Here is a 22,115-nt window from a genome sequence, read left to right on the forward strand (position 1 = left end):
TCAATATCATGTCTGGAAGTATTAGTAAAATAACTTGTTTTGCATGGAATTATTTTAGAATTTCTCATAGGCCTCATGCAGAAATAACTGATTTATAAAAAGCTTTACTTTCTTCCTTCTGTGGGAGGAGCTTGTGATTAAGTTGTCAAAAATATGGGGGGAAGCCACATTTTCTGAAAGGGGAATATTAAGTAAATATTTCCACTCTGACACACTTGTGTAGTTATTACCAATAAGTGATGGTTAGGGTTTGTTTTTCCTTCCATTTTGTGTTTGTTTTAAGCTTCTAAACTTTCATTAAATTAGCCAAACTTCTTCCCCTTTCTCCCTGCCTTCCTTGGTTCCACAGAGGAGAGAGAATTTAAACTTCATTTACCTAATTTCCATATTAAGCTTCTTCCTTGTCAAATCTAAACCATCTTCCTAAGTTCTGTTAAAAGATAGTTTAAGTAGGAGGTTTCCTTACAGCACAACAGGTTAGGGATCAGGAATTGCCATAGCTGTGGTGCAAATTGCAACCGTGAGTTCGGTCCCTAGGAACTTTCACATGCCATGGGCATGGCCAAAAAAAAAGGGGGGGGGTAGTATAAGTAGTGAGGCTCCATTTCTGGAGCTAGGAATGAAGGAAACTAAGAAAAGAGTGTATTCATTTTGAAAGAATAGAGAGGTAGTCTGTAGCATTTTCACAAGTATTTTGAATACTCCACGAGTCATTAAATAGTCTATACTGCATCCCGCCAACTAGGTGGGGCTGGACAAAGATGGTGGCCTTTCTAAAACTAAAGGTGATTGAAGAAAAGGAAATTTCAAGTAGAGAGTTCTGCATGAGGAAAGCTGTGTGAGAAAAATGCAGAATGTGTGGGAAATAGTGAGAGGCTACATATTATTGAAATGTTGGATATGAGTACAGAAAGAGTTGAAAAATAAGGATTGAAAAATAAAGTTGAGATGTATTGATAGCATTGAAACTTAAGGTGATAAGTTTATGTTTAACTCTGGAAGCGGTGGAGAGTCACTGATGAATTATTTAAGCAGCAACTTAATTAGAATCTTGCTCAGTGAAGATAACTTTAGCAGCTGTGTATAGGATGAAAAAGGTAAGTGGAAAAGATACAGTTGTAATATTCTACATTGGGAGTCATCCTCTTCTGTAAAGGGCCAGATAAACATTTAGGCTTTGTGGGCCATTGATCTCTACCATAACTACATAACCCTGCCACTTGCAGCTGTAGACAATATATAAACAAGTAAGCCTAGATATATATTTCCATAGTGTATGAGCAGCATCATTTCATAGGTACCAGCATTGGGTTGTGAATATGAGTTTCTTAAATAGGCCTTGAGAAGGATGTTGTAACCTTAGGTTCAGAGTCAACACTTTAACTTCCTCATCTATAAAATGGCATATTTCTTAGCTTTTGATAAAGAAAATAGCTATCAATAATATTTTTGGCAAATCCCTTAAGCTGTTTAGAGAAAATATTTCATTAAAACTCTAAGATGAATTTACTATTAGGAGTAGAATATGGGTTGTTGGCTTATCTTTTCTGTTCTGGACCTTACTTAAACTAACTTGGTGCCAAGTTCTACAGACAAGATAAATCTACATTTGAACTACTTGTAATATTTCTAGCTTAGACCTTGATCCTAAGAGATAGAATTATAGTAACTGTTAAAATGAAATGTAACCCGAAACATGATAAGCTGTTGATATGTGTCTCTGTCATGGTGAGATTGCATTTACTTTAAAGGAAATGGCATAGCACCTATACTGTGAATATGTTTAATATTTTTAAAGTTACTCATCTGAAAAAGCTTGATCAAAATGAGCTTTTTAGATGGCACTCAGAGTCTCTAAGATCATTAATGGTAGCATCCAAAGAACTAAAGAAAATTTAGTTTTAACTTTGCATAGTCTTTTCTGGTAATTAAAGATTATTAGATTTATCTCTTTTCTCCTCCCATGAAAGTTAATAAACAAATGGATCTCAAGTTGTGAGGCAGTATAGTGTTGCTAAGAACATAGATTTTGTAATCTGGGTTAAAATTTAAGTTCTGCTGCCTTATCATCTTTGTAACTTAAGGTAATTTATTTTTCATCTATAAGATAGCATTAAGAATACCTGTTTTGTCAGGATTGTTATGAGAATTTTGTTAAATTAGATGTATGTCAAGTTCTTAGCACCGGGTCTGGGACATTATAAGCATACAATAAATAATAACTACTATATTTTTTCAAGAAAGAAGTTCATTTTTTTTCAGGTAGTTTAAGCCGTCTTTCAGGATGTCTGTCATGCTGCTGAGAAAGATATGGCACATAGAAATTATCACTTAAATACACTTACTGAGCATTGACTGTTTTCCAAACATGATACTAGGTGCTAATGACACAGAGATATAAGACAGTTGTTGTCTTAAATAAACTGATAGCCTTCAAAGAAGGAAAGAGAGAACAACAAAATGAAAAAATTTATAATGAAGATGTGCTGATATATGAATGCCTGGACATTACAGGAACATGAAGCAGAGAATTATAACCATCATGAAAATAGTTGGGGAGAAAATAAACTGAAACCTGATGAGGTTTTCAGGAGGTGGTGCATCTTGAGCAGATCTTTGAAAGAACATGGGTTAGCTAATAAGAAAAGAAAGTAGAAGCTGTCCAGGCAAAGGGAACTGATAGATTTTGGGTTATAGATAATGCATTTTCATTAACATGCATTAGAAGAATGGCCATGTGACTTGGGCAAGTAACTTTACCTCACAATGCTGTTGTCAGTGTTAAAACAAATATTAGCCTTCCTATTCCAATGAAGATGGAGTAACAGGTCAGATTTATCCCTCCCCCCCTCAAACAACTGAAAAATTGAACAAATTATTTGAGAAAACAGCACTCAAGACAAGGAACATCAAACACAAAAGACAGCGATTCCTGAGAGATGAAAAGAAATGAGGTGAGCCCTTCAGTTGCTCCAGCTTAAGGCCTAGAGAACTTTTCCAGGTCCTGCTACAGGGAGGGAGAACCCAGACAGCACCTGGTGGTCTCCTTGAGTTGAGAAGATAGAATTGTGATACCAGGGAGGGCAAAGCCTCTGGAATTCACAGAGCAGGTTACCAGAGAAAAGTAACCTACAGAAGACCTGCAGAGGATACCTCGAGTATTCAGCACACCACTCATGAGTAGGTGCATATTAAGAAACTGTCCAAAGTTTGGAAAAGAGCCACCTAAAGTAATTAGAGGAAATCATACCTCCCACTCATACAGGGTTGGGAATATTGCTGTTTGCAGCAACCAATATGGAAAACCTCCTAATTCATGGTGCTTCCAATCAAGTACTAAAAATGTCTCATCTCAATAGTGGGGAAAAATTAACTACAGACTTAAAAGTTGTTCTGGTCCAACTTAACAAATTCAGAACTGTAAGTATCAGATGGCTTCCAAGTAATTTAACCATGTTCCAGAATGAAGACCAAGATAGGTTATAGGAATACAAAAATATCCAACAACAAAATTCGTGATATCTGACATTTTATCAAAAATTACTATGTATCCATGAAACATGAAAAAATAACATGTAGTAGAAAAATCAATCAGCTGAAACTGACTCAGAATTTACACAATAAGAGAATTAGTTGGAGTTCCTGGTCATCGCTCAGTGGAAACGAATCCTAGTAGGAAACATGAGATTGCGGGTTTGATCCCTGGCCTCTCTCAGTGGGTTAAGGATCCGGCACTGCTGTTAGCTGTGATGCAGGTCATAGATGCAGCTTGGATCTGACATTGCTGTGGCTGTGGCTGTGGCAGGCAACTACAGCTCCGATTTAACCCCTAGCCTGGGAACCTCCATATGCTGCTGGTGTGGCCCTAAAAAAGAAAAAAAAGAGAGAGAGAGAGAGAGAGAATTAGTAGACAAGAACATTAATAGAATTGTTATAACTATATTTCTTATGATCAGAGAGCTGTTAGAAAGACTGAACATTTTAAGTAGAGACATGAGAGCAAAAAATAAAAATTCTAGACATGAAAACTACATAACTGAGGTGAAAATTGCACTGGATGAGATTAATGGAGATGAAAAATTCTAGTATATAGTATATGAATTAGTGAACTAAAAGACATAGCAAAAGAAACTATCCAAAATGAAACTGGAGAGAAAAAGACAGGGAAAAAAAGAGCATTTCTGAGCCCTAGGACAACTTCAGGCAGCCAAGCACACAACATTCATGTCACTAGAATCCTAAAAGGAAAGTGAGAGAATGGGGCAATGGAAAAGTATAATTGAAGACATAATGACTAAAATATTTCCAGACTTGATGAAAAGTATAAATCAGCACTTCCAAGCTCAGTGAGCTCCAAGCACAGAAAATGTGAAGAAAACTACACAAGGCACATCACAATCAAAGTGTTTATAACCAGTTACGAGAAGAAAATCTTAACAAATAGAGTAAAAATATAATTTTTATTATTTATGAGGGGACAAAGATAACTATGGAAGCAGATTTCTCATCAGAAACAATGCAAACTAATGACAGTAAAGCAACATCTTTAAAAGAATGGAAGAAAAACCTAGAATTCTGTACCCTCAGAGACTATCTTTCAAAAATTAAGGCCAAATGAAGATATTTTTTAAAAATAAAGACAAAAAAATGGAAAAAATTCATCACCTATCAATATGCGCTACAGGAAATATCAAAGGAAGACCTTTCACTGTTAGGAGTGATACCAGATAGAATTCTGGATTGACATAATAAAAGAATAGAGAGAATTAGAAATGATAACATCATGGGTAAATATATCTTTTTAAAAGATAATGTTTAAAATATAAAGTTTTTGAACAAATGAAAGTAATGAATTTTGAACTATTAAATATAAAGGTGAATCTCTGAGGGCCTAATAGTCCTCTAATACCATTTGTCTGCAAATATTTCACCTGTACACTTTCTTTGAATAGGAGTTTTCGTAACCCAGTTTTTGTAAGTAAGGTAAAGGTTATTATATGTATTGTTTTTTGTTTTGTTTTTATTGTGGTAAAATACACTTAAAATTTACTATCTTAATCTTTTTTTTTTTAATTTTTTTAGGGAGTTCCTGTCATGGCACAGCAGAAACGAATCCAACTAGGAATCATGAGGTTGTGGGTTCGATCCCTGGCCTCACTCAGTGGGTTAAGTATCCGGCGTTGCTGTGAGCTGTGATGTAGGTCGCAGACATGGCTTGGATCTGGGGTTGCTGTGGGTGCGGTGTAGGCCGGCAGCTATAGCTCCGATTAGACCCCTAGCCTGGGAAGCGCTGTATGCCACGGATGTGGCCCTAAAAAGTCCAAAGACAAATAATCAAACAAATAAATAAATAAAATAAATTTTTTAGGGCCACAGGTGTGTGACATATGAAAGTTTCCTGGCTAGGAGTTGAATTGGAGCTATAGCTGCTAGCCTACACCACAGCCACAACACTGTCAGATCCAAGCTGCATCTGCAACCTACACCACAACTCTTAGCAACACTGGATCCTTAACCCACTGAGCAAGAATCAAGCCCACATCTTCATGGATACTCGTCGGGTTCATTTCCACTTAGCCATAACAGGAACTCCTACTGTCTTAATCATTTTTAAGTTCACAGTTCAGTGGTATTAAATATATTCACATTGTTGGGTAACTATTACCACCATCCATCCGCATAACTCTTTTCATCTTATAAAACTGAAACTCTATACCTATCAAATAATAACTCTCCCTATCCTCTTTCCCCAACCTTCTGGCAACCACCATTATCCCTCTGACTTTTCAATATAGACTGCTCTGAATTCCTTATATAAGTAGAATTATACAGTATTTGTCTTTTTGTGACTGGCTTATTTTACCTAGCACAGTGTCCTCAAGGTTAATCCATGTTGTAGCAGTCTATAGAATTTCCTTCCTTTTTAAGGCTGAAAAATAGTTCACTGTATGTTTATACCACATTTTGCTAATCCATTCATTTACCGATGGACACTTGGATGCTTCCATGTTTTAGCTATTGTACATAATGCTTCTATGGACATGCATGTACAAATCTCTCTTCAAGACCCTGCATCCAATTCTTTTGGGTATATACCCAAATGTGGAATTGCTAGATCATGTGGTAACTTTATTTTTTAATTTTTTGAGGAACTGCCATATTGTTTTCCACAACACTGTACTATTTTAATTCACATCAGCAGCACACAACAGTTCCACTTTCTCCACATTCTTGCCAACACTGGTGCTGTGTGCAAGCAGCTCCAAGAACAGGTACATTGCTGCTTTCCATGTGGCTGGGGGTGGGGCACAGGTAACTGCTACTGTGCTAATAGCTGAAATTGGCCAAAATTAACTGCAGTTTACTGTCCAAGTCATCCCCTGGTAGTTGCAAGGCTTTAACAGAATCCAGAGTTATAAAATAGTTGTGTCAAAGAGATTCTGCCACTGCAATTTTTGTCGATATGGGAAGACAGATTCCTGGTGCTTCCTACTCTGCCATCTCCCAGAATTCTCTGTACATAGTTTTTGTATAAAAAGAACATGATAATATAAAATTGAGAATTGTAGCTGAAAACATATAATCTAGTCCTGATTTTGACTTTGTGAAATGTTGTTTGTAAGCTTGAGTTCTCTCTTTGCTTGGCCGCACTCTTTTAGACTTTATACTTCTCTTTCATTAACAACCTCAAAACTGTGGTTGGCAGCTGGAATGGCCAAAGCTTCATCAACTTTCAGAATTTCCATAGTGGTGTCCAAAAGTTAGTGAGCTGAATATGAATAGAAATTAGAGGAATGAGCAAATAGTTTAAATAATTCAGGGTGTATACTGGTTTATGTAAGGATATATTTATTTTTGCTTCTCTTTTTCTGTATAGTCATGGCTCAAAGGATTGTGCTGGTTTGGAATGTTAGCTTTGCCAGTATTTTGAGCATCTAGACATGCAGTCTATTTATAAGGAACTCAGGGGAATTGGACTCAATAAGAGTAAAACCAAGGTCAAAGGAAAAAGTCTAGACATCGAGGATGGTCACTTCTACAAGTCATTGAGTGACTGTGAGTGACCTGTCTTTTGGTTTCATCTTAGAAGCTTTTTTTCTTCTTAAGAAAGTGGATACCTTTCTCAAAAACTAGGGTTACAAATGGAGTTATGTAGGTGTCCTTGGATATCAAGGGGAGGGAAGGGAGCAGGGCAGTTCTGTGGAATATATGGCAATAGAAAAACTACCAACCCCCTTCTCTCCAACAAAGGAATTTAAGCCATATGTGATATAAAAACTTTCAGTAAAAATTCATGCTATTTTTGCTGTTCTTTTAATGTCAATGCTAATATTTATTTTTTAAGGAAACAAACATTTATCTTCTCTATAATTCAATTTGCATGATATTTGTTTATTGAATTATGCATTATTAATTTTGATGTAAGGACTATTATTTTTAATGGAATATAATTTTTTCCTCCATAAGTTAGCTTCATACAGTATAATCATGACATTGTGTTTTAAAATATCCCCTCATTTTACAGTTCTTATATTGAGAAATTGCTGCATTCCATGCATTTTTATTTGATATTAGTTTCTTATTTATTGAATAAAGTTTATTTTCTGATTCTGAATACCATTAGTACCATTTACCAACACTAGATGGAATTCATACCAATCCCTGGAGACTAATACATTCTGAAATAGCGAAAGCATTAGGAATTTTGGCACTCAAGCCCCAAAGTATTTTCATTCTAAGTCAGCTGGTATGATGATACTTAGTTAAAAATGGTTTAGTACAAAATGTTCTTTTAATTCTGTATTCTGTTTCTTCTTAATATTTTCTAAAAAGCAACTATAAATAGCAGTCAGAATGATGGCAGCACAAATCAGACTGCCTCTTCTCCATTTCCAGATCCAACTTATCTACTTTGATGAGTCACACAGCTACTGATGCAAAGAGGCAGGTGGGACCTGGAGGGTTTTAGCTGAGACCTGCTGTGGCACTTCCCTCATCTGGGATAAACTCAAAGCTGAAATGCCTTAGAGGAGGAGTGGGAAAGAATTTGAAGTGCAGGTGACTGATAGAAAAAGACTGCAGTGGAGAGTTCCCACTGTGGATCAGCAGAGACTAGCCCAGCTTGTGTCCAGGAGAATATGGGTTCATTCCCTGGCCCCCCTCAGTAGGTTAAAGATATGGTGTTGCCACGAGCTGTGGCATGGGTCATAGAAGCAGCTTGGGTCCTGGATTGCTATGGCCGTGGCCAGCAGCTGCAGCTCCAATTTGACCCTGGCCTGGACTGGGAGCTTCCATATGCTGCATCTGTGGCCTGAAAAAGCAAAAAAACAAAAAACAAACAAAAAAACTGCAACAGAGAATCAGAATCAAAAACCTATCCTTATGCTTTTATATCTGTGAAATGAATTGCTTTGACTTCATGAATATCCTGGTGATGTAGTTATAAGGATCCTGAGATTGGAGTAAGAAATTCTTAGTTTTAGTCTATTATTTACTGGTAGAGGCAAGAGAGCAAACTGCTCTTTTTCCCAGTTTTTTTTTTTTTTTAATCTTTGAAGTACTAATCCTGTATTATAGATTGTTAGAGGAATTAATAAAATATAAATATGTCTTAACAGATATTTTCATCATTAACACCAATCCTCAGGACTATTTCTTTAGGGATGGTAATCGCCATATTTTCAAGACTGTGGTTATAACTGGGGAAGAGAGGGTGCTGGGATAGACGGGGGTTTTGTGAGGTAGAAGACTTTAATGTTTTTAATATTTTATTGAACGTGAGTACTCATCATTTTGTATATTCATCTTAAATATGTGTTAATTGTTAAAAAATAATCTTTCCTTATGAAATACCTATAACTTTCCCATGAAATATCTTGAGCAATAAAGTGTCTAACATTTTTCTATCAAAGGACAGTGCTTACTAGGATATTCGGAAATGTCTGCTCCATAATATGAGTTTGCCATTCTAGTTAGGTTATATTGCACAAAGTATTATGTTTCTACTCTGTCTGTAAGTAGATGGCAGAGATAATAGACTGATTTGGAATTGAATCTGGCTCTTAGAAGTACTGTTTGTTCTACACAGTATTTGTCTTTATGGTAACTTAAAGTCTCAGGAAAAAGGAAGACATTTTATAGCCCTAGGCTTGCATTTCTGCATGACAACAATGAGCTGCTGAGCACCAGCTGCTTTCTTTAGCTAGGCCACGTGTTCCTTGATACTGATGTCAAATGTCATTTGCCTTTCATCATTATAAATGTTTGTGTAAATTGCTTGGCTCCTATAGGCAGTTTCATTTATAACTGTTAGAAAGATCACATTTAGTAGACAGCACAGTCTTCTACTGATATTTTGCTATGATATTTTAATTTTATGACACATTTTTAATATTTATAACTGTAAAGCACTCTTATGTTCACTTCCTCTACAAACGTATGACAAAGTATTTTTTTTGTTTGTCAGCTTCTCCTTCTCTCTCAATCAGTCCTTTCATGATACTAATTAAATACTTCTCAAATCTAGTTCTTCCTGTCCAACTTTTCTGCTACTACTCCATCCCAGGCCCTCACCTGGAGTTCTTTAAGTACTCCCTAACTGAGCTCCTTGCCTTCTGCCACATTCTTTTCAATTCATCTTCAAGTATATTGCTAGACTGATCTATCAGAGTGCAGATATCATCGCGATGCTCCTCTGTTTCAAATTCTTCCACACCTCTCCATCTTCTATGGCAGGGGTCAGCAAATTTTTCCCTAAAGGTCTAGATAGTAAATATTTTAGGCTTTTCTGGCCATAAGTTTCCTGCCATAAGTTTTCTGGCCATAAGTTTCCTGCCACAAATAATTGACTCTGCTATTGTTGAGATGGGCACAAAAACAACTATGGACAATATATAAACAAATGGGCATGGCTACGTTCTTATAAAACTTACCTACAAAACCAGGCCTAGGCCATAGTTTGTTAACCTCTCTTCTGTGATATAAAAGGCTATCCCTTCCTCCCTTTCTATCATATCTGCTATTCTCCCATCCTGTTTCTTACAATTTATTTAGAAGCACTTTTCAAATTCTTACTTTTCTGATCACAATATCTTCTTTCTATATCCAGCTACATAATTCCTTTCATTCAGACTGTTTTTTTCACAAAGTATGCAAATATATCTCATAGAATGTTAATTTTCAAATGATGGTATATAAACATGAGGTTATTTAGTCATTTGTTGACATTTTTATAAATGTATTGTGAAGTAAAGTCTTAAGTATTAAAAAGTTTTTAACAGACCTTTCATAAAGATCATAACCTTGATACAATCCATGTTATAGTCAGATGCCATCAATATGATATCCAAAAGCAGTTTCAACATTATCAACTGTATTGGATCAAAGTTCATTGAGAGAGTAATTTTATGACAGTTACTAGAAATTAAAAGCAGTAACTCACATTGTATCCTATCTTTCTCACAACTGCTTCTTTTAAATACATTAAGGAAAGCAGAAAATAATTTGGTTTTATGATATTATTTGCCTGAGACATTGGACCTTAAGTTACCATTTAAATTCTAATAGATCTTTTCTCATGTTTCCATAAGCAAATACACAGCTCGAGAGTATGTTGTTAAGTGTGTGGGGTTTGCCTCATTATTAAATTGCAGTTATTTAGGTTGTTGCTGATTGGTATGTGTCGGATGATAAATAAGACCTATCCCAGTAAAAAAAAAAAAAAGGAAGAATTTCATCTTGTATCATAATATTGAAAAGTGTGATTTGATTACTAGAGTAAGAAAGTAGATTTGCAGAGCTACTGTGATAGAATTTTGTTAAGATATGGGTGAATATTAATACTGATTATGATAAAGTTCTCTAAATTTTCTGATACTCAATAATGCATTAATTTAAACCTCCATCTATTAAAACTAACTTGTAAATGTTTTTTATGGTTGATTTTTAGCCACCAGCTGAACAGGCCAAAGCAAGACTACAGCTGGTTCTTGAAGCTGCTGGTAAGTGTTAATAATAAACTTTATTTAAATGAAAAAATGTGAAATTAATCTAGCATGCTTATAGATGGGTCAAAGAGCAACACATCTGTATTTTCATATAGCCTCACAAATTTACAAGATTTATGTATGGCCGTATTTTACCTCAAATATTTATTGCTATAGTATAATATTGAAAGGTTGTTTTTCACCTTTTTATTTATAAATTTGGTTTTGATTTCAGTTTTAATTTTGATGAAGTCTAGTGTGTTGATTTTTATCTTTTATGGACTGTGCTTTTTGGTGACATGTTTGAGAAAAATTTTATATTTAAGACTGTGAAGTATGTTTATTTAGTTTAAGGTGTGAGTTTTAGATGAAGGTTTTCATTGTTCTAAAGGAAATGAGATAAATGTCATTTTATAATTCCTCCACTTATATTGGGCTAATTCATTGGACTATTTGTTCTGGATACCATTTCATCTTAAAATCCTATATATTGTAATATCCAAGTTGCACAGTAATATTAAGACTTGATTTTAGATTATAGTACCCAGATTCATGCAGACATTAAATACTTTACATTTTTAAAAATATGAAAGATCCATGTTATCTTTTCCAAGTACTGATACTTTACTCTGAATCTTAATATGCTCCTCAGAAACTATGTAACTTATTCAAATAGTAAGTTGTCAAGATCAAAGGGAGAATTAGAATAATATCACCAAAGTAGTAAATATTTCTAAAAATTATTTACTTTCTAAAGATATGTAAAAAGTTTACAATTTCCAGTCTAAAAATGAGAATTCTATTTTAAGATCAAAAATATGTTCAGACTACCAAATGATAGTAGATATATTTTAATATTCATTGAGAAGATACATATGTGCATATTAATTCAGGAATTTATTGCATTAGCTCCTTCTATTCCCACCCAAAGTGTGCATTGTCTAAAGATTGGGAACAGCAGTGTACATGGTATATTAATTTCATAAATCATTAATTGAAATAACTTGACATGTAAAAATAAATATTTTTGTCTGTGAATCGCTATGCCACCTCATATTGCTTTAAAAATCCCTTACTTGGGGGAGTTCTCCTATGGCACAACCAACTAAGTTGTCACTGCAGTGGCCTGGAAATTTTCACATGCCCTAGGCATGGCCAAAAAAACAAACAAAAGTTACTTATTTTTATGTGTTGATCTTACTCATTTTATCTTTAATTATATATAAAACATGATTTATTAAAATGCAGTTTATTAGATTTTTCAATTTCTTTTTTTATTTTATTTTTACTTTATTTTTTATTTTTTTGTCTTTTTTAGAGCCGTACCTTAGGCATATGGATGTTCCCAGGCTAGGGATCAAACTGGAGCTGTAGCCGCCAGCCTAGGCCACAGCCACAGCAACACCAGATCTGAACTGTCTGCGACCTACGCCACAGCTCACAGCAATGCTGGACCCTTAACCCACTGAGGGAGGCCAGGGATCAAATCTGCATCCTCATGGATGCTAGTCAGATTTGTTTCCGCTGAGCCATCATGGGAACTCCCATTATTGTTATTATTGAGAACTTGTGGCCATAGATACTGGTTGAGCTCATTAACCACTGAGCCACCACAGGAACTCCAGATTTTTCAATTTTTAACTCTCCAATAAATATACTATAGGGTAAAGCTACTTATATGATTCTCTGTTATTTATATAGTACACATTCATTCTTCAGTGGCAATTTGCTTTGAAGAAATATTTCCAGTTTGTAATTAGAATATTGACAGATTTTTCCTTTAAAGGAAAATATTATTGGTCCTTAGTCCAGAAAATATTTGTTTTTATTAATGCAACTATAAAGAATTTTATTTCATAGTTTTTTTTATTTTATAGTTTTATAGTTTTCCTTATCTTTTTTTGACTTATGAGTATTTTTTAAATTATTACTCAAATGAATTTATCACGTCTGTAGTTGTATAATGATCATAACAATCCAATTTCACAGGATTTCCATCCCACAGCCCAAGCACATCCCCCCACCCCCCAAACTGTCTCCTCTGGAGACCATAAGTTTTTCAATGTCTGTGAGTCAGCATCTGTTCTGCCAAGTTCAGTCTATCCTTTTTTCAGATTCCACATGTCAGTGAAAGCATTGGATGTTGGTATCTCACTGTATGGCTGACTTCACTTAGCATGATAATTTCTAGGTCCATCCATGTTGCTAAAAATGCCATTATTTCTTTCCTTTTAATGGCCGAGTAGTAGTCCATTGTGTATATGTATCACATCTTCTTGATCCACTCCTCTGTCCATGTACACTTAGGTTGTTTCCAGGTCTTGGCTATTGTAAATAGTGCTGCAATGAACATTGGAGTACATGTGTCTTTGCGAGTCATGATCTTCTCTGGATAGATGCCCGGGAGTGGGATTGCTGGATCAAATGGTAGTTCTATTTTGAGTTTTCTGAGGAATCTCCATACTGTTTTCCACAGTGGTTGCACCAATTTACAATCCCACCAACAGTATACTAGGGTTCCTTTTTCTCCACACCCTCTCCAGCACTTATTGCTTGTAGACTTTTGGATGATGGCCATTCTGACTGGTGTAAGGTGGTTTTGATTTGCATTTCTCTAATAATGAGTGATGTTGAACATCTTTAATGTGTTTTTTGGCCATCTGTATGTCTTCTTTGGAAAACTGTCTGTTTAGATCTTCTGCCCATTTTTTGATGGAGTTGTTTGTTTTTTTGGTATGGAACTGCAGAAGGTGTTTATAAAATTGGGAGATTAATCCCTTGTCAGTTGATTCACTTGCAAAGATTTTCTCCCATTCTGTGGGTTGTCTTTTTGTTTTGTTTAGGGTTTCCTTTGCTGTGCAGAAACTTTGGAGTTTGATTAAGTCCCATTTGTTTATTTTTGTTTTTACTGTCATTACTCTAAGAGGTGGACCCAAGAAGATGTTGCCGTCATTTATGTCAGAGAGTGTTTGGCCTATGTTTTCCTCTAAGAGTTTTATAGTGTCTGGTCTTATATCTAGGTCTTTAATCCATTTGGAGTTTATTTTTGTGTATGGTGTTAGGGAGTGTTCTAATTTCATTCTTTTCCATGTAGCTGTGAAGTTTTCCCAGCACGACTTACTGAACAGGCTGTCTTTTCTCCAGTGTATATTCTTGCCTCCTTTGTCTTAGATTAGTTGACTGTAGGTTTAATTCTGGGCTTTCTATCCTGTTCCACTGAACCATATTTCTGTCTTTGTGCCAGTACCATACAGTTTTGATGTATAGTTTTATAGTATAGTCTGAAGTCCAGGAGCCTGATTCCTCCAGCTCCATTTTTCTTTTTCAGGATGTCTTTGGCTATTCTGGGTCTTTTGAGCTTCCAGACAAACTTTAAAATATTTTGTTCTAGTTCTGTGAAACATGTCCTTGGTAATTTGATAGGGATTGCATTGAATCTGTAGATTGCCTTAGGTGGTATAATCATTTTGATAATATTGACTCTTCCAATCCAAGAGCATGGTATGTCTTTCCATCTATTTGTGTCATCTTTGACTTCTTTCGTCAGTGTCTTATAGTTTTCAGAGTACAGGACTTTTGTCTCTTTAGGTAGGGTTACTCCTAGGTATTTTGGATGCAAGGGTAAGTGAGATTGCTTCCCTAATTTCTCTTTCTGCTCTTTCATTGTTTGTGTATAGAAATGCCATTGATTTCTGTGTATTAATTTTGTATCCTGTGACTTTGCCAAATTCATGGATGAGCTCTAACAGTTTTCTGGTAGAGTCTTTAGGATTCTCTAGCTATAGTATCATGTCATCTGCAAATAGAGATAGTTTTACTTCTTCCTTTCCAATTTGGATTAGGTTTATTTCTTTTACTTCTCTGATTGCCATGGCTAGGACTTCCAAAACTATGTTGAAGAGTAGTGGCGAGATTGAACATCCTTGTCTTGTTTTTGATCTCAGTGGGAATTCCTTCAGCTTTTCACAATTGATAATGATGTTAGCTGTGGATTTGTCATATATGGCCTTTATTATGTTGAGGTAGGTTCCCTTTATGCCCACTATCTGAAGGGTTTTTATGTGAAATGTGTGTTGGATTTTGTCAAAGGCTTTTCCCGCATCTATTGAGAGGATCATATGGTTTTTATTCCTCAGTTTGTTAATGTGATGTATCACACTGATGGATTTGCAGATATTGAAGAACCCTTGCATCCCTGGGATAAATCCCACTTGATCATGATGAACAATCCTTTTAATGCATTTTTGGATGCAGTTTGCTGGTATTTTGTTGAGGATTTTTGCATAGATGTTCATCAGTGAAATTGGGCTGTACTTTTCTTTGTTTGTGGTATCTTTGTCTGGTTTTGGTATCAGGGTGATGGTGGCCTCATAGAAGGAGTTTGGGCGTGTCCCTTCCTCTGCAATTTTTTGGAATAGTTTTAGAAGAACAGGTGTTAGCTCTTTTCTAAATGTTTGACAGAATTCACCTGTGAAGCCATCTGGTCCTAGACTTTTGTTTGTTGGAAGATTTTTCATCGCAGTTTCAATTTCAGTTCTTGTGATTGGTCCATTCATCTTTTCTTTTTCATCTTGGTTTAGTCTTGGAAGATTGTACTTTTTTAGGAATGTGTCCATTTTTTCTAGGTTTTCCGTTTTATTGGCATACAGTTGCATATAGTATGATATTTTGTATTTCTGTGATGTCCGTTGTTACTTCTCCTTTTTCATTTCTAATTTTATTGATTTGAATCCTCTCTCTTTTTTGCTTGATAAGTCTGGCTAAGGGTTTATCAATTTTGTTGATCTTTTCAAAGAACCAGCTTTTTGTTTCATTGGTCTTTTCTATGGTTTTCTTTGTTTCTATTTCATTGATTTCTGCCCTGATCTTTATGATTTCTTTCCTTCTACTAACTTAAGGTCTTGTCTGTTCTCTCTCCAGCTGCTTTAGACGTAAGGTTAGCTTGTTCATTTGAGCTTTTTCTTGTTTTCTGAGGTAGGCTTGTATTGCTATAAACTTTCCTCTTAGAATGGCTTTTTCTGCATCCCATAGGTTTTGGAGTGTCGTATCTTTGTTATCATTTGCTTCTAGGTATTTTTTAATTTCCTCTTTGATTTCTTCAGTGATCCATTGGTTGTTTAGTAGCATGTTGTTTAGTCTCCATGTGTTTATGTTTTTTTGCGTTTTTTTTTCTTGTCGTTGAATTCCAGTCGTATAGCGTAGTGGTCTGAAAAGATGCTTAATATGATTTCAGTTTTCTTAAAGTTACCGAGGTTGGATTTGTAGCCCAGGATGTGATCAATCTTAGAGAATGTTCCATGTGCACTTGAGAAGAATGTGTATTCTGTTGCTTTTGGATGGAATGTCCTATAAATATCTATTAAGTCCATCTGGTTTAATGCTTCATTCAGGGCCTGTGTTTCCTTATTGATTTTCTGTCTGGATAATCTGTCCATTGCTGTAAGTGGGGTGTTAAAGTCCCCCACTATTATTGTGTTATTGTCAATTTGTCCTTTTAAGGTTGTTAGCAGTTGCCTTATATATTGTGGTGAACCCATGTTGGGTGCGTAGATATTTAAAATTGTTATATCTTCTTCTTGGATTGATCCTTTGATCATTATATAGTGTCCTTCCTTGTCTCTTAAAATATTCTTCATTTTAAAGTCTATTTTGTCTGATATGAGTATTGCTACTCCAGCTTTCTTTTGATCCCCATTTGCATGGAATATTTTCTTCCATCCTCTCACTTTCAATTTGTATGTGTCCCTAGAAGTGAAGTGGGTCTTTTGAAGACAGCATGTGTATGGGTCTTTGTTTTGTATCCATTCAGCCAGTCTGTGTCTTTTGGTTGGGGTGCTTAGTCCATTAACATTTAAGGTAATTATTGATATGTATGTTCTTATTTCCATTTTATTAATTGCTTTGGATTTGTTTTTGTTGCTCTTTTTTCTTCCCTTCTTCTCTCGTTCTCTCCTCTTCTGGTTTGATGACTATCTTAGTGTTGTATTTGAGTTGATTTCTCTTTGTGTATCAATTGTAGATTTTTGGTTTGTAGTTATTCGGAAGTTTTGATGTAAGAATCTATATGTATTTGAGATTGTTTTAAGTTGTTGGTCCCTTAATTGCAAGTATATCTCCAGTGTTCTCCATTTGTACCCACCTCTTCTCATGATTTCTGATTTTGGTGGTATAATTGTGCATGGATGTTTTCATATCTTTACTGTATATATACCTTTACTGGTGAGCCTTGTCATGTGTGGAATTTTCGTTTCCTGTTGCTATGTTTTCTTTTCTGCCTAGAGAAGTTCCTTTAGCATTTGTTGTAAGGCTGGTTTAGTGTTGCTTAATCCTCTCAACTTTTGCTTATCTGTGAAGTTTTTGATTTCTCCTTCAAATCTGAATGGGAGCCCTGCTAGTTAAAATAATCTTGGTTGGAGGTTTTTTCCTTTCATCGCATTAAGTATATCATCCCACTCCCTTCCTCCCTGCAGAGTTTCTGCTGAAAAAATCTGCCCATAACCTTATTGGGATTCCCTTGTATGTTATTTGTTTCTCTTCCCTAGTTGCTCTCAGTATTTTCTCTGTGTCTTTAATTTTGGTCAGTTTGATTAATATGTTTCTCGGTATATTCCTCCTTGGGTTTATTTTATATAGTACTCATTGTACTTGCTGGATTTGAGTGAGTGGTTCCTTTCCCATGTGAGGGACGTTTTCAGCTATTATCTCTTGGTATATTTTTTCTGTCCCCTTCTCTCTCTCTTCTTCTTCTGGCACCCCAATAATACAGATGTTGGTGCATTTAACATTGTCCCAGAGTTGTCTGAGACTCTCTTCATTTTTTTTTCAATCTTTTTTTCTTTTCTGTTCTGCACCTGTAATTTCTACTATCTGTCCTCCACCTTGCTTATTTGTTCTTTTGTCTCTGTAGTCTGCTGTTAGCTGCTTCTAGTGAATTTTTTATTTCAGCTATTGTATTTTGCATCTCTTCTTGTTTAAGTTTTATATCTCGTATCTCTTTGCTCAGTGTTTTCCTGTAAGTTATCCATCTTTGCCTTCAGTTTATTTCCAATGTCTTGCATCATCTTCAGTATCAACAGTCTAAAGTCTTTTTCCTGAAGGCTGAGAATCTCCTCGCTTAGCTGATTTTCTGGGGTTTTTCCTTTCTCCCTCATCTGAATTATAGTTCTCTGTCTTTTCATTTTTATAGGTTTTTGGTGTGGTAACCTTTTTATAGATAATAGAGCTGTAGCCTCTCTTACTTCTGGTGTCTGCCCCCCTTGTGGTATGGGGGGCTTGCTGTAGGCTTCCTGATGGGAGGGGCTGATGCCTGCCTACTGGTAGGTGGAGCTGATCTAATCCCTCTGGTGGGTGCGGCTTAGGCTTAGTCTCTCGATGGGATTAGAGGCAGCTGTGTGCCTGAGGGGTCTTTAGGTAGCCTGTTTACTGAGGGGCGGGGCTGTGATCCCACCTGGATTGTTGTTTGCCCTGGGGCTTCTCAGTGCTGTCTTACTGGTTGGGTCAGATTTTTCCAATATGGCCACCTCCAGAGAAAGGCATGCTGCTGAATATTCCGAGAGCTTTGCTTTCAATGTCCTTCCCTGACAACAAGCCACATTCACCCCTGATTTCCCAGGAGGTCCTCCAAGAACTGCAGTCAGGTTTGACCCAGATTTCTATGAAGACTTTGCTTTGCCCTGGGGCCCAGTGCACGTGAACGTCTGTGTGTGTCTTTCAAGAAAGGGGTCTCCATTTCCCTCAGTCCTGTGGAGCTCCTGTGCGCAAACCCCACTGGCCTTCAATGCCAAATGCTCCAGGGGCTCTTTGTCCCAGTGCCAGATCCCCACATATGAGAGTTTGATGTGGGCCTCAGCACTCTCATTCCTGTAGCTGAATCTCTGTGAGCCAGTTAGTTTCCTGTCTGTGGGGCTTCCCAACAAGAAGGTATGGGGTTGTTTATATCATGAAGTTGCCCCTCCTTCCTCTTGATGTGGCCTCCTCTTTGTCTTCTGGAGTAGGATATGTTTTTTAAGGTTTCCGGTCCATTGGGGTGAAGAATGCTCAGCCTTTAGTTGTGAATTTTGTTGTTTTTAGGAGAGAAGTTGAGCTCCAGTCCTTCTATTCCACCATCTTAATCCCATCTCCTTCCTTATCTTTTGATATGACTTTGAAGCATATTATTAAACAGATCTGACAGTACAAACCTCATAGTGTATATCAGTCCCAGCTGTCAACCCTTGTTTTTAATTTTATATTTTAAATTTTATTAGGGATAAATAGGGAAGTTCTATGAATTTGACAAACATGCAAAATATTATGACAATTTTGAAATTAAAGAATTTCCATTTGCTCCCATAATCAAAGTACAGACCTTACTTAGATGTAGCATTATTTATTTAATCATTTTCTTCTTGTGAACATTTATATTATCTTTAGCTTTTCTCTCTTATCAATAACACTATGATGCAAATCTTGTTTTAAATTGTATTCTATATGAAATATAAAAAGTCCGTTATTTCCTTGGAATTGGTTATTATAGAAATGAATTTATGATGTTAGAAGATTTTAATATTTAGAGTAACTTTTTATACATTTTTACTATATTGTTTTGTAAAAGGATTGTGCTCCTTTCAGTTGTCACTGGTTAAGAAACCATTTTGCCAGATTTTGCTTTATGTTGCCAGTCTCACGAATGCATTGCCTTATAACATGAAAAAACATATGACCCTTTGAGAAACATCCAGTATTGTAATTTTTCTTTTTCTTTTTTTTTTTTGTCTTTTTAGGGCTGCACCCATGGCATATGGAGGTTCCCAGACTAGGGGTCAAATTGGAGCTGCAGCCTATACCACTGCCACAGCAAAATAGGATCCTAGCCCCGTCTGTGACTTACCCCACAGCTCACAGCAACACTAGCTCATTAACCCACTGAGTGAGGCCAGGGATTGAACCTGCATCCTACAAGGATCCTAGTCAGATCTGTTTCCACTGAGCCATGACAGGAACTCTCATTATTATTATTAATGGGAACTTGTGGCCTTGGGGAAGGGAAGTAGATGGATGGATGGATACAGAAGCCGTAATCAAATATAGAACTTATTGTCAAGGTTCAAGATCTCTGTTTCAGTGTTGAATCGAGGTGTTCATTGTATTATTAAAAATAAACACAATACAACATTGTCAGTCAACAAAACTCCAATGTAAATAAATAAATAAATTTTCCATTGGAGCATCATATTTTGGTACCATTAAAACAGAACAATCAAAAAATACATGGGAAGTGTTAAGAAAAAAAAAACCATGCAAAATAAAGTAGAGGGGAATAGAAGACTTACATGAGCTCAGTTTGTTAAGGCTTGTGGAAAATTTCTAGCCTGGTCCTAAGATTGAGGTAGCTGTGTCTGATAGCTCCCATTCTGTCTCATTGGAGTTTACTTTAGTTCCCAGGGAAAACACCCTCAGCTTTGGGGCCTAAAAATTAGGTACAGGGAAGAACTTAACTCTGTATGCTAGATTCTTGAGGCAGGATTTATTTCAGCCTTATTGTAGCCATAATCTGGTAGATAGGTTCATATGTAGAAATCTTGCTAATTCGACTTAAGTCTTTTACTCTGTGGGTCCTAGAAGAAAGTTTCATATATAACCATTACATTGTTATTGATTTAGTAAATGTTAATAATGCTCTTGGTTTGGAATTAACATACATTTGGAATTAACATACATTAAGGCAACAATTATTAGTGGTATGATTTTGAAAAACATATGTATGAGTAAAATAATATTAAGCAAAATGTAACCACAGGGTTATCATGTATCTTGTGCTAAACATGAATTTGTAGTCAGAGATTTTATTGTACTTGTTAGCATATTTCGTATGTACTAAACTGTTAGCATTTTTATACTTTGCTATGCTTAGTCTTCAGATTTAGGTAGAATCTTTTTTCAGGTTTATTGCCAAATTGCAGTTGAAATGAAATTTCACATCTTTTGTTTAACTTTTCATTTGAAGGTGGTGTGTAGCTTTAGGTTTTGCCCAGAGTTTTGTGTGTGTGTGTGTGTGTTCCTACAAATGCAGGAGGACACAGAAGCTTGTAAACCTGTATAAATTTTTTTTTTTTTTTTGTCTTTCTGCTATTTCTTGGGCCGCTCCAGAGCCATATGGAGGTTCCCAGGCTAGGGGTCGAATCGGAGCTGCAGCCACCAGCCTACACCAGAGCCACAGCAACGTGGGATCCGAGCCGCATCTGCAACCTACACCACAGCTCACAGCAACGCCGGATCGTTAACCCACTGAGCAAGGGCAGGGACCGAACCCGCAACCTCATGGTTCCTAGTCGGGTTCGTTAACCACTGCGCCACGACGGGAACTCCCACCTGTGTAAATTTTTAAGATAGAATCTAAGTTATAACTTCAGCTAATGATTTACACTATGATATTGAGTAAATCCAATTAAAAACCCTCTTGGCCGTGCTTGCTTTCTTTTTTAAAAAGTACTTTTACCATTTTCCCATTCATTAAAAATCAAAACCTTGAACTGTTTATCTTTGACTTCTTTATAAACAATCATTCATCCAGAACTAATGACTTATTTTTAAATTTTTTTATGGTTATCCCTCTATCATCTTTCCCACTGCCAACTCTAGATACCAAATAATCCATCAAAAGCTTAATCTATTACCTCTTAATTAGTCTCTTGCTTCAATTCTGTTGCTTTTCCAGAGAGAGGGTGGTGAATAATGGAAGGGTTCTAAGCTTGTTGCCACTATTCACTCTTTCTGTGACCTTCAGTAGTTTAATGTTTATTATTTTGCCAAAACAGAGGGTTTTTTTAAATGAAATATGACAGATGTATATTTTTCTAGCTCACTATAGTTCTTTCCATTTGAAAAGTAATTTATTAAAGTGAAATTAACATAATATATACTTAAACATAATAAAGTGACAGTTGAGTGGCATTAAAATACATTCACAATGCAATATAACCACTACCTCTATCTACTTTTAAAGTATTTTCAAAGTAAAACCTCTTACCTATTAAGCAGTTTCTTTCCACTCTCATTACAGCTTCTTCCCTCTGTCTTTATGAATTTATCTATTCCATTGATTTCATAAAAATGAAATTATACAATGTGTGACCTTCAGTGTCTACCCTT

The 22,115-nt window shown here is 35.9% G+C and overlaps 1 protein-coding gene across 1 annotated transcript in view; it reads left to right on the forward strand.

The window, feature by feature from the left end:
• RSRC1 (arginine and serine rich coiled-coil 1) overlaps window positions 1-22,115 on the forward strand; it is a 444,294-nt gene that overhangs the window by 235,610 nt on the left and 186,569 nt on the right. The window contains exon 6 of the mRNA XM_021069723.1: window positions 10,949-11,000. Coding sequence (XP_020925382.1) covers window positions 10,949-11,000 — 52 coding nt within the window. The remainder of the gene's footprint in view (window positions 1-10,948; window positions 11,001-22,115) is intronic.

The sequence above is a fragment of the Sus scrofa genome, chromosome 13 (assembly GCF_000003025.6).
Source record: "Sus scrofa isolate TJ Tabasco breed Duroc chromosome 13, Sscrofa11.1, whole genome shotgun sequence".
Taxonomy (NCBI): Eukaryota; Metazoa; Chordata; class Mammalia; order Artiodactyla; family Suidae; genus Sus; species Sus scrofa.